At 49.2% G+C, this 17,015-nt stretch overlaps 1 protein-coding gene across 1 annotated transcript in view; it reads left to right on the top strand.

The window, feature by feature from the left end:
* Window positions 1-17,015, top strand: part of LOC145362156 (calpain-8-like) — a 70,928-nt gene that overhangs the window by 43,539 nt on the left and 10,374 nt on the right. The window contains exons 10-16 of the mRNA XM_080218205.1: window positions 9,356-9,519; window positions 10,993-11,206; window positions 12,805-12,845; window positions 12,957-13,009; window positions 14,239-14,487; window positions 15,538-15,574; window positions 17,013-17,015. The exon at window positions 17,013-17,015 is cut by the window's right edge and continues 66 nt beyond it. Coding sequence (XP_080074331.1) covers window positions 9,356-9,519; window positions 10,993-11,206; window positions 12,805-12,845; window positions 12,957-13,009; window positions 14,239-14,487; window positions 15,538-15,574; window positions 17,013-17,015 — 761 coding nt within the window. The remainder of the gene's footprint in view (window positions 1-9,355; window positions 9,520-10,992; window positions 11,207-12,804; window positions 12,846-12,956; window positions 13,010-14,238; window positions 14,488-15,537; window positions 15,575-17,012) is intronic.

Genomic DNA, 17,015 nt, shown 5'->3' with positions numbered 1-17,015 from the left:
GTAAACCAGATGGATTTTTCCGACAATGGTTTCATGGTTATCAGTAGATTTTTCTAAGAAAAATTGAGTTTAAATTCCCCCATTTGCCGTGGCGGGATTCGAACCCAAGTCCCCAAAGCATTAGCTGAGTTTCTGGGTTAATAGCCTAGCGATAGTACCACTAGGCCAACGTCTCCCCAGTCTCTAAGAATGAGGACTTAAACTGAGAAGGCAAGTGTGACGAGGAGCGGGGAGAGAAGAAAACGGAGCAAGAAGGAAGCTATGAGACCTTTGGCCAACACAGACATCAGAGTGGCAAAGTGCCAACCGTCTCCCTGATTTCTGTTAATATAAAACGGGCAATGCTCCAAATGTGCAGGAAAGATACAATATTGAGGAAAGATCTCATTAATCTGTTAATCACTCCACAAAAGCTGCCAGACCTGCTGGGTTTTGTTCCAGAGCTTTGTGCAACTTATTGTGAAAGAATGTTTATAGGACACTTCTTGCCAACTTTGAGACATTTAAATGTAGAATCATAGGATAGAATTGCTATGTGCAGGAGGAGGCCATTCAGCCCATCCAGCCTGTACCAACAACAATCCCACCCAGGACCGATCCCCGGAACCTCACGTATTTACCCTGCCAATCCCCCCAGGCACTAAGGGGCAATTTAGCATGGCCAATCCACCTAAACTGCACATCTTTGGACACTAAGGGGCAATTTAGCATTGCCAATCCACCTAACCTACACATCTTTGGACACTAAGGGGCAATTTAGCATGGTCAATCCACCTAACCTGTACATCTTTGGACACTAAGGGGCAATTTAGCATGGCCAATCCACCTAAACTGCACATCTTTGGACACCAAGGGGCAATTTAACATGGCCAATCCCCCTAACCTGCACATCTTTGGACATCAAGAGGAAATTTAGCATGGCTAATCCATCTAACCTGCATATCTTTAGACACTAAGGGGGCAATTTAGCATGGCCAATCCACCTAACCCGCACACCTTTGGACTGGGAGGAAACCGGAGCGCCCGGAGGAAACCCATGCAGACACGGGGAGAACGTGCAGACTCCACACAGACAATCACCAAGGTCAGAATTGAACCTGGGTCCCTGGTGCTGTGAGGCAGCAGTGCTAACCCACTGTGCCACTGTGCCAACTTCAAGTAAATGTCTTGGAGGTTCAAACCTCCCAGCCCCCACCACACTCCAGCCATTAGTTGGCCAACACATCCATTCTTGTGATATATGGCCTTCCTACACCAATCGGAAAGCACAGAAACTCATTACCCAGTTGGGTGATGCTGGACTGTCAGCCAATCAGCATTTTTCAACATTTTTCTATCTGGTGAAGAGAAATATTGGAGGAAAAAATCCTTTTCTCGTGTCCAGATGATTTTTTCCCCCTCCAGGGTTGGACACAGCAGTGTCCTGGGAGAGAGTTCTTCAATTCCCAGAGGCTCCAGGCCAATGCTGAAGGATTGGCCACCCTAATGATGTGGGTTGTGGGATAGAGATTGGTCAGAATACTTGGGAGAACCCCTGTGCTTTACAACAGTGCCCCGGGGGGAGGGGGCTGTTCTCAATCTCTGCCTGAAGAAGGACGGATACTTCCGAAGAAGGACGGATACTTCCAAAGTTTGACATTTTGGCAGTGTTGCCCTGCACTGTCAGTCGGAAATATGCCAGCCACTAACCCTCCAGGTTGGGCACTGAAATCCCAACCTTCTGGATCGAGGGGGTGTTACATGTTGAGGCAACACTTGGGTGTCTGAATTGGGGCATTGTAGGGAGTTTGGGAGGAGTCGGTCACACACTCTGCGCCCTACCCTCTGGGGAGTTGGATCTGGGCACGCAGTTAGGTTGCTAAAGAGAGAGATGTGTTTCCACACAATTACACAACACAAGTCAAAGCTTGATACGATGCAGAAATGATGCGCAGGGATGACTGGGTGTCAACGATGGTAGTCACGATGTGGGCATGCCAGCATCGGACTGGGATAAGCACAGTGAGAAGTCTCACCAGGTTAAAGTCCAACAGGTTTATTTGGTAGTAAACGCCACTAACTTTCGGGGTTCTGCCCCTTCATCAGGTGAGTGGGGAGTTCTGATCACAAACAGGGCATATATAAACACACCACACTCACATTACAGAATATCGATTAGAACGTGAGCCTTTACACCTAATCAAGTCTTAAAGGTGCAGACAATGTGAGTGGAGATAGCATGAAGCGCAGGTTAAAGAGATGTGAATTGTCCCCAGACAGGACAGTAAGTGAGACGTGGAAAGCCCAGGCAAGTCATGGGGGGCTACAGATAGATAGCCAAGTTCTGCAGACATGAGGACGGCCTCAACCAGGGTCTTGGATTCATGTCACACTATTTGTAAAGTCTATGACTTGCCTGGGCTTGCAAAATCTCACTGACTGTCATGCCTGGGGGCAATGCACATCTCGTTAATCTATGCTTAATGCTACCTCCACTTGCATTGTCTGCACTTTTAAGACTTGATTAGGTGTAAAGACTCGCATTCTAATCAGTATCCTGTAAGCTGAGCGTCTGCCTTTATATGTCCTGTGTGTGAACAGAACTCCCGACTCGCCTGACAAATGGCAGAGCCCCGAAAGCGCGTTTGCTACCAAGTAAACCTGTTGGACTTTAACCTGGTGTTGTGAGATTCCTTACTGTCGACACTGTGGTAGATTGTACAAGCAGTGAGTAAATTCCCCCAACACATTCCCACCCTCTAACACTATGTTCTGCACCCTCTCCTTTCCTTCTCCCCTACTGTACTCTATGAACGGTATGCTTTCTCCGTATAGCACGCAAGAAACAATACTTTTCACTCTATCCCAATACGTGTGACAATAATAAATCAAATCAAAGACGCTCGTTATGGTATCACAGAATGGTTACAACACAGGGCGTGGCACTTCAGCCCATCGTGTCTGTGTGGGTTCTCTGACAGTGCCCTCCCTCCCTCCCCCACTTTCTCCCCGTCTCCCCACACAATTAATAAAACTCTCAAAAGCCCCCATCGATCCTGCCTCCCCCCTGGGGCAGCCATTCCCAATACCAGCACTCACCCAGTGGAAAGGTTTCTCCTCGCGCCCCATTCCCTCCCATCTGTGTCTCTCGCATTCTGGGACCTCCTGCCAGAGGGGGAACAGTTCCTCCCTCTCGACTCTGTCCTGCGCTGCCCCCCCACCCCACACACCCACACACACCCACACACACCCACACACACACACACACACTATGAGTTAGTATCATAGAATCCCTACAATACAGAAGGAGGCCATTTGGCCTATCGAGTCTGTACCAACCACAATCCCACCCAGGCCCTATTCCCATAACCCCACATATTTACCTGTTAATCCCCCTAACACTGGGATCAATTTAGCATGGCCAATCAACCTAACCCACACATCTTTGGACTGTGGGAGGAAACCCACACAGACACGGGGAGGATGTGCAAACTCCACAATGACTGTGTGCAGTTTTGGTCGCCGCACTTACGCAAGGATATTTTGGCCTTGGAGGGAGTGCAGAGGAGGTTTACTAGGCTGATTCCAGAGTTGAGGGGGTTGAACTATGAGGAGAGGCTGAATAAACTAGGCTTGTACCCGTTAGAGTTTAGAAGAATGAGGGGAGATCTCATTGAGACGTATAAGATGATGAATGGGATGGATAGGATAGAGGTGGAGAGACTCTTCCCGCTCAGAAAGGACAGTAGGACTAAGGGGCACAGCCTCAAGATAAAGGGGGGGGGGCGGTTTAGAACGGAGTTGAGGAGGAACTTCTTCACTCAAAGGGTGGTGAATCTCTGGAATTCTCTGCCCGTTGAAGTGGTGGAGGCTGCCTCGCTAAATATTTTTAAGACACGGGTTGATGGGTTTTTGATAAGAGAGGGGATTAAGGGTTATGGGGAGAGGGCGGGAATGTGGAACTGAGCCACGACAGATCAGCCATGATCTTATTGAATGGTGGGGCAGGCTCGAAGGGCTGGATGGCCTACTCCTGCTCCTATTTCTTATGTCCAATGACCCGAGGCCGGAATTGAACCTGGGACCCCGGTGCTGTGAGGCAGCAGTGCTAACCACCGTGCCACTGCGCCGCAGACTTTCTTTTACGCTGCCTCTCTGCATTCTTCCAATCAAAGTGAATCACTTCACACTTCTCTGCATTCGCTTCTTAACCAAACAGTTAATGCTACACTCCTTGAACAGGCTCCAACCTGTGGCTGATGTTTCCGCGAGTGCTAAGGAGAAGTTCTTTGTGCTTTCGTGGGATACGCAGGAATGCAAAACAAATGGGCGAACTAGGAGCAGGAGGAGGCCCCTCGAGCCCGCTCCACCGTTCAACAAAACCGTGGCTGATCTCATCGTGGACTCAGCTCCACTTACCCGCCCGCTCCCCTTAATTCCTTTACTGTTCAAAAATCTATCTATCTTTGCCTTAAAAACATTCAGTGAGGGAGCCCCAACTGGGCAGGGAATTGCACAGATTCACAACCCTTTGTGTGAAGAAGTTCCTCCTCAACTCAGTCCTAAATCTGCTCCCCCTTAGTTTGAGGCCATGCCCCCTAGTTCCCCGCCAGTGGAAACAACCTCCCCGCTTCTATCTGATCTATTCCCTTCATAATCTTATATGTTCCATAGAACATTACAGCGCAGAACAGGCCCTTCGGCCCACGATGTTGCGCCGACCAGTTAAAAAGCAATGACCCTCTAACCTAAACCAATCCCTTTCCATCCATAAACCTATCCATGGATCTCTTAAACGCCCCCAAACTAGGCACATCTACAACTGCAGCAGGCAGGGCATTCCAATCCCTCACCACCCTCTGGGTAAAGAACCTACCTCTGACATCCGCCCTATATCTACCACCCCTTAATTTAAAGCTATGCCCCCTCGTGCTAGCTTTCTCCATCCGAGGCTATCACTGTCCACCCTATCTAAACCTCTAATCATCTTATATGTTTCAATAAGGTCCCCTCTTAGCCGCCTTCTTTCTAACGAAAACAACCCCAAATCCCTCAGTCTCTTCTCATAGGACCTTCCCTCCATACCAGGCAACATCCTGGTAAACCTCCTCTGCACCCTCTCCAATGCCTCCACATCCTTCCTATAATGTGGGGACCAGAACTGCACACAATACTCCAAGTGCGGACGCACCAGAGTTTTGTACAGTTGCAACATGACGTTGCGGCTCCTAAATTCAATCCCCCTGCCAATAAACGCCAAGACACCGTATGCCTTCCTAACTACCTTATCTACTTGATTCCCAACTTTCAGGGACCTTTGTACACATACACCCAGATCCCTCTGTTCATCAACACTATTCAGAGTCCTACCGTTAGCCCTATACTCTACACATACTCTATAAGATTTCCCCTCATTCTTCTGAATTCCAATGAGTATAGCCCTAGTCTACTCAGTCTCTTGTCTCAACTCTGGAATCAACGTGTACTTGGTAATTAAGAACCTATCCAGTTTAGTCTTAAAAATATCCAAAAAATGAGCAGAATTTTCCACCTCGCTCTCCATGGGAATCGCAGTGGGTGGGGCATGTAGGTTCAGTGAGCAGTTAGGGAGGCAAATATTAGCATTCGTGTCTAGAGGGCTAGAATACAAGAGCAGGGATGTACTTCTGAGGCTGTATAAGGCTCTGGTCAGACCCCATTTGGAATATTGTGAGCAGTTTTGGGTCCCGTATCTAAGGAAGGATGTGTCGGCCTTGGAAAGGGTCCAGAGGAGGTTCACAGGAATTGATCCCTGGAATGACGGGTTGAGGAGTCTGAATCTGTGGAGTTTAGAAGGATGAGGGGGGAATCTAACCGAAATTCATGGAATACTGAGAAGCCTGGATAGAGTGGATGTGGGAGAGACTAGAACTCGAGGGCACAACCTCAGAGTGAAGGAACCTCCTTTAAAATAGAGATGAGGAGGAATTTCTTCAGCCAGAGAGTGGTGAATCTTTGCCACAGAGGGCTGTGGAGGTCATTGAGTGTCTTTAAGACAGAGATAGGTAGGTTCTTGATCAATAAGGGGGATCAGAGGTTACGGGGAAAAGGCAGGAGAATGGGGATGAGAAAAATATCAGCCGTGATTGAATGGAGGGGCAGACTCGATGGGCTGAGTGGCCTAGTCTATATCTTGTAGTCTGATGGGACACCAACCATAGAACATTACAGCTCAGAAACAGGCCTTTTGGCCCTTCTTGTCTGTGCCAACCCATTTCTCTGCCTGACCTGCACTTGGACCATATCCCTCCACACCCCTCTCATCCATGTAGCTGTCCAAGTTTTTCTTAAATGTTAAAAGTGACCCCGCATTTATCCAGCAGCTCATTCCACACTCCCACCACTCCCTGCGTGAAGAACTCCCCCCAATATTCCCTTTAAACTTTTCCCCCTTAACCCATGCCCTCTAGTTTTTTTTCCTCCCCTAGCCTCAGTGGAAAAAGCCTGCTTGCATTCACTCTATCTATACCCATCAAAATCTTATACACCTCTATCAAAATCTCCCCTCATTCTTCTACGCTCCAGGGAATAAAGTCCTAACCTTTCTCTGTAACTCAGTTTCTCAAGTCCCGGCAACATCCTTCTCTGCACTCTTTCAACCTTATTTACATCCTTCTTGTAATTAGGTGACCAAAAGATGTGCGGGTTAGGTTGATTGGCCATGCTAAGAAATTGCCCCTTAGTATCTAGGGATGTGTAGGTTAGAGGGATTAGTGGGTATAATATGTAGGGATATGGGGGTAGGGCCTGGGTGGGATTGTGTTTGGTGCAGACTCGATGGGCCTCTAATGCGCTGTAGGGCTCTATGATTCTAAAACTGTACACAATCCTCTAAATTTGGCCTCACCAATGTCTTAGACAACCTCACCATAACATTCCATACTCAATACTTTGATTTATAAAGGGCAATGTACCGAAAGCACTCATTACGACCCTATCTACCTGTGACGCCACTTTTAGGGAACTATGTATACCCAGATCCCTCTGCCCTACTGCACTCTCAGTGTCCTACCATTTACCCTGTACGTTCTACCTTGTTTTGTCCATCTAAAGTGCAAAGGTTTATTAACATCAGGCAGGATTTTCTAGTTTTGGGAAAGACGCAGCAGGAAGTTCCACCCATTAAGTCATTGAAAGTGGCAGGCTAGGTGGAGAGTGCAGCCGCTGAAACTTTGAATACAATAAGGGCACAGAGTTCAAGAACAAGCAGGTCATGCTGAACTGACACCAGACACTAGTCAGACCTCAGTTGGAACATTGTGTACAGTTCTGGGCGGGGTGGCACAGTGGGTTAGCACTGCTGCCTCACAGCATCAGGGACCCGGGTTCGATTCCCGGCTTGGGTCACCGCCTGTGCGGAGTCTGCATGTTCTCCCCGTGTCTGCGTGGGTTTCCTCCCACAATCCGAGAGGCGTACTGGTTAGATGCGTTGGCCGTGCTAAAAATTTTCCCTCGGTTGTTACCCTGGAGCGTGGGGGATTTTCACCGTAACTTCATTGCGGTGTTAATGCAAGCCTATTTGTCTCACTGTTCATTCACGGGAATCACCAGGGAGCCGGGTTCAATTCCGGCCTTGGGTGACTGCCGGTGTGGGATTTACACATTCTCCTCGTGTCCACGTGGGTTTCCTCCACGTGCTCTGGTTTTCTCCCACAGTCCAAAGATGTGCAGGTTAGGCGGATTGGCCATTTAGTGTCGGGGGGTAAATGTGTGGGGTTACGGGGATAGGGCCTGGGAGGGATTGTGGTTGCTGTGGGCTCGATGGGCCAAATGGCCTCCTTCTATAGTGACTCTATGATTCTATGTAGGCCAGACAGGGTAAGGACGGCAGATTTCCTTCCCTAAAGCGAACCAGATGGGTTTTTCCGACAATCGACAATGGTTTGTCCAAAGATTAGGTTGATTGGCCAGGCTAAAATTGCCCCTTAGCGTCCCGGGATGTGTAGGTTAGAGGGGTTAGTGGATAAATGTGTAGGGATATGGGGATAGGCCCTGGGTGGGATTGTGGTCAGTGCAGACGCGATGGGTCTGTTTCTACACTGTAGGGTTCTATGTTCCGTGGCCATCAGTAAATTCTTAATTCCAGAGTTTTTTTTTAATTGAATTCAAATTCCACCATCTGCTGTGGCGGGATTCGAACCCGGGACGTTAGCTGAGTTTCTGGATTAATAGTCCTGGTGATAATACCACCCTGGAGGGGTAGTTCAGGGAGTTACAGAACGGAGGGGCTAATCCATTTGGAGTGTAGACAGAGATGGGACATCATGCAGCTGGACAGGGGCGAGGAATGGCAATCATTAAGAGCTGCCAACACTCGGAGAACATAACATAAGAAATAGGAGCAGGAGTCGGCCATCTAGCCCTTCGAGCCTGCCCCGCCATTCAATAAGATCATGGCTGATCTGAAGTGGATCAGTTCCACTTTCCCACTGCTCCCCATAACCCTTAATTCCCCTGTCTATCAGAAACCTATCTACCCGTGACTTAAATATATTTAGTGAGGTAGCCTCCACCACTTCAACGGGCAGAGAATTCCAGAGATTCGCCACCTTTTGAGTGAAGAAGTTCCTCCTCAACTCTGATCTAAACTGCACCCCCCCTTATCTTGAGGCTGTGCCCTCTAGTCCTGCTGTCCTTTCTAAGCGGGAAGAATCTCTCTACCTCTACCCTATCCATCCCCTTCATTATCTTATACATCTCTATAAGATTCCCCCCTCATCCTTCTAAACTCCAGCGAGTATAGACCCAGTTTATTCAGTCTCTCTTCATAGTCCAACCCCCTCAACTCCGGTATCAGCCTAGTAAACCTCCTCTGCACTCCCTCCAAGGCCAATAAATCCGTGCGCAAGTGCGGCGACCAAAACTGCACACAGTACTCCAGCTGCGGCCTCACCAATGCCCTATACAGCTGCAGCAAGACCTCCCTACTTTTATATTCAATCCCCCTCGCTATGAAGGCCAGCATCCCATTCGCCTTCCTGACCACCTGCTGCACCTGCAGGCTGGGTTTTTGCGACTCATGCACAAGGACCCCCAGGTCCCTCTGCACCGTAGCATGCTGCAGCTTTTCGCCCTTTAAATAGCAACAGAGGATGGGTTCACCAACAACGGGGTGACATTCAGCCCGCTTTGCGTGTGCCAGCTCTCTCAAAGAGCAGGTAAATTTCACCAGGCGACGTTCCAGCTGCTTTCAGCAAGGTTCCAGCCTTCAACAAGCTCGTTCTGGACCCTAACCGCTCGAGGGTCTGGGTCGGCTTCCCACTGCACTGAGTCGCCAATGATTATTTTCTGTTTCTCTCCTGGTTTCTCCCCCCCCGCCACCAACCCCCTGCACCAGCAACATTCTCAATAAACCCTCAGTTCAGGTTGACGCTGCTGGAGCAAGACGATGACCCAGATGATCCTCAGGTAGCCTGCACAATCGCCGTGGAACTCCTGCAGAAATATCGGCGGCAAAAAGATAAAAGCGAATATCTTTACATCGGGTTCTTCGTATATGCGGTGAGTAACTCCAAAAGCAATTGGTAGAACAAAGTGTAACACAGAGAGATCTGTGTATTACACAGTGCGTTACACACGGAGCTGTATTTATTACGCAGTGTGTTACACAGAGAGCTGTATTTATTACACAGTGTGTGACACACGGAGCTGTATTTATTACGCAGTGTGTTACACAGAGAGCTGTATTTATTACACAGTGTGTGACACACGGAGCTATATTTATTACACAGTGTGTTACACACGGAGCTGTATTTATTACGCAGTGTGTTACACACGGAGCTGTATTTATTACGCAGTGTGTTACACACGGAGCTGTATTTATTACGCAGTGTGTTACACACGGAGCTGTATTTATTACACAGTGTGTTACACACGGAGCTGTATTTATTACACAGTGTGTTACACGGGGAGCTGTATTTATTACACAGTGTGTGACACACGGAGCTGTATTTATTACACAGTGTGTTACACACGGAGCTGTATTTATTACGCAGTGTGTTACACACGGAGCTGTATTTATTACGCAGTGTGTTACACATGGAGCTGTATTTATTACACAGTGTGTTACACACGGAGCTATATTTATTACACAGTGTGTTACACGGGGAGCTGTATTTATTACACAGTGTGTGACACACGGAGCTGTATTTATTACACAGTGTGTGACACACGGAGCTATATTTATTACACAGTGTGTGACACACGGAGCTGTATTTATTACACAGTGTGTTACACACGGAGCTATATTTATTACACAGTGTGTGACACACGGAGCTGTATTTATTACACAGTGTGTGACACACGGAGCTGTATTTATTACACAGTGTGTTACACGGGGAGCTGTATTTATTACACAGTGTGTGACACACGGAGCTGTATTTATTACGCAGTGTGTTACACACGGAGCTGTATTTATTACGCAGCGTGTGACACACGGAGCTGTATTTATTACACAGCGCGTGACACACGGAGCTGTATTTATTACGCAGCACGTGACACACGGAGCTGTATTTATTACGCAGCGTGTGACACACGGAGCTGTATTTATTACGCAGCGTGTGACACACGGAGCTGTATTTATTACGCAGCGTGTGACACACGGAGCTGTATTTATTACGCAGCGTGTGACACACGGAGCTGTATTTATTACGCAGCGTGTGACACACGGAGCTGTATTTATTACGCAGCGTGTGACACACGGAGCTGTATTTATTACGCAGCGTGTGACACACGGAGCTGTATTTATTACGCAGCGTGTGACACACGGAGCTGTATTTATTACGCAGCGTGTGACACACGGAGCTGTATTTATTACGCAGCGTGTGACACACGGAGCTGTATACATTATGCAGTGTGTTACACACGGAGCTGTATACATTATGCAGTGTGTTACACACGGAGCTGTATACATTATGCAGTGTGTTATGTTGTTGGGGTTTGTGGGACTTTAACCTCTCTGTCTTTCTCTTACAGATCCCAGAGCAGGTATGTAGCTGGCCCGAAAATGCCTTCAATATAAAACGGTTACAGCACACCAGAAGACCACTCAGCCCGTCTAGTCGGCCGCTGGCTCTGTGCAGAGTGTATTCAGCGTCTGCTCACTCCCCAAGAAGTGTTTTCCTCCAAATATTTATCCCATCTCCCTGGGAAAGTTGTGATATAATCTCTCTCCAGCACACTCGCATGAGTTCCAGATCCTAACCTCGCGCTGTGTGAAAATTATATCCTCCTGTAGTTAAGTTAATCGCTTTAAATATTTATTACACAGTGTGTTACACACGGAGCTGTATTTATGACACAGCGTGTGACACACGGAGCTGTATTTATTACACAGCGTGTGACACACGGAGCTGTATTTATTACACAGCGTGTGACACACGGAGCTGTATTTATTACACAGCGTGTGACACACGGAGCTGTATTTATTACACAGCGTGTGACACACGGAGCTGTATTTATTACACAGTGTGTTACACACGGAGCTGTATTTATTACACAGCGTGTGACACACGGAGCTGTATTTATTACACAGCGTGTGACACACGGAGCTGTATTTATTACACTGTGTGTTACACGGGGAGCTGTATTTATTACACAGTGTGTTACACACGGAGCTGTATTTATTACACAGCGTGTGACACACGGAGCTGTATTTATTACACAGCGTGTGACACACGGAGCTGTATTTATTACACTGTGTGTTACACGGGGAGCTGTATTTATTACACAGCGTGTGACACACGGAGCTGTATTTATTACACAGCGTGTGACACACGGAGCTGTATTTATTACACAGCGTGTGACACACGGAGCTGTATTTATTACACAGCGTGTGACACACGGAGCTGTATTTATTACACAGCGTGTGACACACGGAGCTGTATTTATTACACAGCGTGTGACACACGGAGCTGTATTTATTACGCAGCGTGTGACACACGGAGCTGTATTTATTACGCAGTGTGTTACACACGGAGCTGTATTTATGACACAGCGTGTGACACACGGAGCTGTATTTATTACACAGCGTGTGACACACGGAGCTGTATTTATTACACAGCGTGTGACACACGGAGCTGTATTTATTACACAGCGTGTGACACACGGAGCTGTATTTATTACACAGCGTGTGACACACGGAGCTGTATTTATTACAGCTCCCCGTGTATTGAGTGTCTTCAATCCTCCCGCATACAACAGTAACAGCTTCTTTCTATCTTCACTGTCAAAATTTCTGTATCAAGGGGAGGCAAAGACCCAGTGATATTATCACTAGACTATTACCAGTCCAAAGGTGTGCGGGTTAGGTCGATTGGCCACGTTAAAATTGCCCCTTAGTGCTCTAAGATGCTTAGGTTAGAGGGATTAGTGGGTATAATATGTAGGGATATGGGGGTAGGGCCTGGGTGGGATTGTGTTCGGTGCAGACTCAATGGGCCGAAGGGCCTCTTTCTGCACTGTAAGGTTTCTATGATTTATCCAGAAACTCAGCTAATGTTCTGGGGAGCCGAGTTCGAATCCCACCACGGCAGACGTTGGCGTTAGAATTCAATGAAAGACGTCTGGAATTAATAACCTACTGATGCCCCAGAACCACGGCGGTTCGCACGGCTGCCTCACAGCGCCAGGGACCTGGCTTGTCTGTGCGGAGGCTGCATGTTCTCCCCGTGTCTGCGTGGGTTTCCTCCCCATAATGATGACACTCTGCTCGTGGCTTTTGCGACCAAGTAAAACCTGTTGGACTTTAAGCTGGTGTTGTGAGACTTCCGACTGTGTTTACCCCAGTCCGACGCCGGCAACGCTACACCGGGTTGCTTCAAGGGCAGGTGCGCTGTGCCGAACGGGAACCCCCATCCTCTCCCCCAGACCCTGAATTTGGATAGCGCCGACCGCTACCTCTGGTCCTTTGTTCCTTTGGCTCCATGTCACTCCCACAGCCCCGTGAGCAGAGCGGACACCGTTATCACGGTACGGTGTGCACAGATGGATCGTGACATCTCTGCACCTTTTCTTTTTAACTCCCAAGAATATACTTTATTTGCAAAACTGGTAACAGTGCATAGAACACGACAGCACAAACAGGCCCTTCAGCCCGCAAGTTACGCCCATCGTATCCATAGGTTAGGTCGGGTGGACAGTGAGAGCCTTTTTCCTCGGATGGTGATGGCTAACACGAGGGGACATAGCTTTAAATTGAGGGGTGGTAATTATAGGACGGGTGTCAGAGGTAGGTTCTTTACTCAGAGGGTAGTAAGGGCGTGGAAGGCCCTGCCTGCAGCAGTTGTGGACTCGCCAACTTTAAGGGCGTTCAAATGGTCAGTGGATAGGCATATGGATAACATTGGAATAGTTTAGGTTAGAGGGTCATTAGATTGGTTCCACTGGTCGGCGCAACATCGAGGGCCGAAGGGCCTGTACTGTAATGTTCTACGTTCTAATACGTGTACGATACACAACTTCCCGAAAGCAGTTATTTGTCCAACGAGGAGTTTACACTTGTCGGATCTGAATTTTCTGTTATGTTCTATACCTACCAGGCCATAGAACTATCCCAATCCCATTAGATCCCATGTACTCATCCAGAAGTCTTTTAAAAGACCCCAGCGAGTTCGCCTCCACCACCACTGACGGCAGCCGATTCCACTCACTCACCACCCTCTGAGTGAAAAACTTACCCCTGACATCTCCTCTGTACCTGCTCCCCAGCACCTTAAACCTGTGTCCTCTCGTAGCGACCATTCCAGCCCTGGGAAATAGCCTCCGAGAATCCACCCTATCTATACCTCTCAACACCTTATACACCTCTATCAGGTCGCCTCTCAACCTTCGTCTCTCCAGGGAGAAGAGGCCCAGCTCCCTCAACCTATCCCCATAAGGCAAAGTAGATGTTCAAAAATGTCTGCGCGTATGGGTTGGCACAGGAGGTGGTTGGCACTGCTGCCTCACAGGGAGCCGGGTTCGATTCCCGGCTCGGGTCCCTGTCTGGGCAAAGTCTGCACATTCTCCCCGTGTCTGCGTGGGTTTCCTCCGGGTGCTCCGGTTTCCTCCCACAGTCCGAAAGTTAGGCTTTTTAGCCTAATTTAGCCGTGCTGAATTCTCCCTCCTCTGAACAAGAGGGTGGCGACTGGGGGATTTTCGCAGTAACGCAATAAGCCGACACTACTCAATAAACTTTAACCAAAGTGGTCACAGGTAATCGGGACGCTCCCGCCGTGTGAGCTTTCTCGCTGACGTCCTCTCATCCGTCCTCTCTCTCCAGTTTTGGAGCAACCCTTCCCGCATTGGCAGGAGGTTCTTCCGTTACAACCACCCAGCTTACAATTCGGGCAATTACATCAACAGCCGCTCTGTGTCCAGGCGTTTCCAGCTCCCTCCCGGTGACTACGTCATTGTGCCCACCACGTTCAAGAGGAACCAGGAGGGAGAATTCCTCCTGCGGATCTTTGCCAGGCGAAACAACGTGAGCAGGTACAGCACCGAGATCAGCCGTCGCGGTCGGACTGGGGACACTTTGCGAGTGTCAGTGAATTAACGCACGCGCCCCAGCCCCAGGTCTTCATTATTCGTAAACCACCTCCCAGTCAGAGCAAAACCTGGGGGTAATAGAATCGCTACACAGCAGGAAGAGGTGATTAGGTCCATTGAGTATTGGTTAGGAGGATTGGTCATGCTAGATTGCCCCCTAGTGTCCAAAGATATGTAGGTTAGGTGGATTGACCATGCTAAATTGCCCCTTAGTGTCCAAAGATGTGCAGGTTAGGTGGATTGGCCATGCTAAATTGCCCCTTAGTGTCCAAAGATGTGTAGGTTAGGTGGATTGGCCATGCTAAATTGCCCCTTAGTGTCCAAAGATGGTTAGGTGGATTGGCCGTGCTAAATTGCCCCTTAGTGTCCAAAGATGTGTAGGTTAGGTGGATTGGCCATGCTAAATTACCCTTTAGTGTCCAAAGATGTGTAGGTTAGGTGGATTGGCCATGCTAAATTGCCCCTTAGTGTCCAAAGATGTGTAGGTTAGGTGGATTGGCCATGCTAAATTGCCCCTTAGTGTCCAAAGATGGTTAGGTGGATTGGCCGTGCTAAATTGCCCCTTAGTGTCCAAAGATGTGTAGGTTAGGTGGATTGGCCATGCTAAATTGCTCCTTAGTGTCCAAAGATGTGTAGGTTAGGCGGATTGGCCATGCTAAATTGCCCCTTAGTGTCCAAAGATGTGTAGGTTAGGTGGATTGGCCATGCTAAATTACCCTTTAGTGTCATGGTAAATACATCGGGTTATGGGAAGAGGCCCTGAGTGGGATTGTTGTCAGCACAGACTTGATGGGCCGAATGGTTTGGTTCCGCATTGTAGGGATTCTGTGACAACTCTCGACTAATTGGAGAGACACTGAATACCACAGAGACATTTCTGGGTGTAGACTCTGTGTATAAAAGGCAAGTGTTCCTCTCGCCTCACTGATAGTTACTGTCACCTGCTTCCTCCAGCATTGCCACTGTTTTAACTCATCAGTTTTTGTGTTTCAGGGAGAACAGCATCACCACAGCTGCCTTCAACACCGAGGTAAATATTAGAGTGAATTCCCATTCAGCAGCTCCAGGTCTGGGCTTGCAGTCCATCTGACATCCCCATCAATCACTCCCAGGACAGGTACAGCACGGGGTTAGATACAGAGTAAAGCTCCCTCGACACTGTCCCCCATCAAACACTCCCAGGACAGGTACAGCACGGGGTTAGATACAGAGTAAAGCTCCCTCGACACTGTCCCCCATCAAACACTCCCCGGACAGGTACAGCACGGGGTTAGATAGAGTAAAGCTCCCTCTACACTGTCCCCATCAAACACTCCCAGGACAGGTACAGCACGGGGTTAGATACAGAGTAAAGCTCCCTCTACACTGTCCCCCCATCAAACACTCCCAGGACAGGTACAGCACGGGGTTAGATACAGAGTAAAGCTCCCTCGACACTGTCCCCCCATCAAACACTCCCAGGACAGGTACAGCACGGGGTTAGATACAGAGTAAAGCTCCCTCTACACTGTCACCCCATCAAACACTCCCAGGACAGGTACAGCACGGGGTTAGATACAGAGTAAAGCTCCCTCTACACTGTCCCCCCATCAAACACTCCCAGGACAGGTACAGCACGGGGTTAGATACAGAGTAAAGCTCCCTCTACACTGTCCCCATCAAACACTCCCAGGACAGGTACAGCACGGGGTTAGATACAGAGTAAAGCTCCCTCTACACTGTCACCCCATCAAACACTCCCAGGACAGGTACAGTATGGGGTTCGATACAGAGTAAAGCTCCCTCTACACTGTCCTCATTAATGATCTTAAACCTTAGCACTGGGTTGAAGACTCAGGGACATTTTCCATGTGCCCCATGGAGGGGCTTCACATCTGGGTTCAGATTGAAATTTCTGTGACTCTTGAATCTCGTTGTCGATGACAGGCTCCGGCCTGCACCGCGACAGGCTGCGGCCTGCACCGCGACAGGCTCCGGCCTGCACCGCGACAGGCTCCGGCCTGCACCGCGACAGGCTCCGGCCTGCACAGCCACAGGCTGCGGCCTGCACAGCCACAGGCTGCGGCCTGCACCGCGACAGGCTCCGGCCTGCACCGCGACAGGCTCTGGCCTGCACAGCCACAGGCTGCGGCCTGCACCGCGACAGGCTCCGGCCTGCACCGCGACAGGCTCTGGCCTGCACAGCCACAGGCTGCGGCCTGCACCGCGACAGGCTCCGGCCTGCACAGCGACAGGCTCCGGCCTGCACAGCGACAGGCTCCGGCCTGCACCGCGACAGGCTCCGGCCTGCACCGCGACAGGCTCCGGCCTGCACCGCGACAGGCTCCGGCCTGCACAGTGAGAGATCTGTGCACTTGCTCACCCCCTCTTCCGTTCAGCAATGTCCGATTCAGTGGCAGTCCTTGGCAGGTTTCTGAATTTTGGAGTTAATTTTACTTCAATTTTTGCCTTTTCCTGTTTTTTTTCAGGTT

This window comes from Carcharhinus amblyrhynchos, unplaced genomic scaffold (genome assembly GCF_965287045.1).
Source record: "Carcharhinus amblyrhynchos unplaced genomic scaffold, sCarAmb.v2.hapA scaffold_37, whole genome shotgun sequence".
Lineage (NCBI taxonomy): Eukaryota > Metazoa > Chordata > Chondrichthyes > Carcharhiniformes > Carcharhinidae > Carcharhinus > Carcharhinus amblyrhynchos.
The sequence above is the reverse complement of the archived record's forward strand: the minus strand, read 5'-3'. Positions and strand labels throughout refer to the sequence as shown.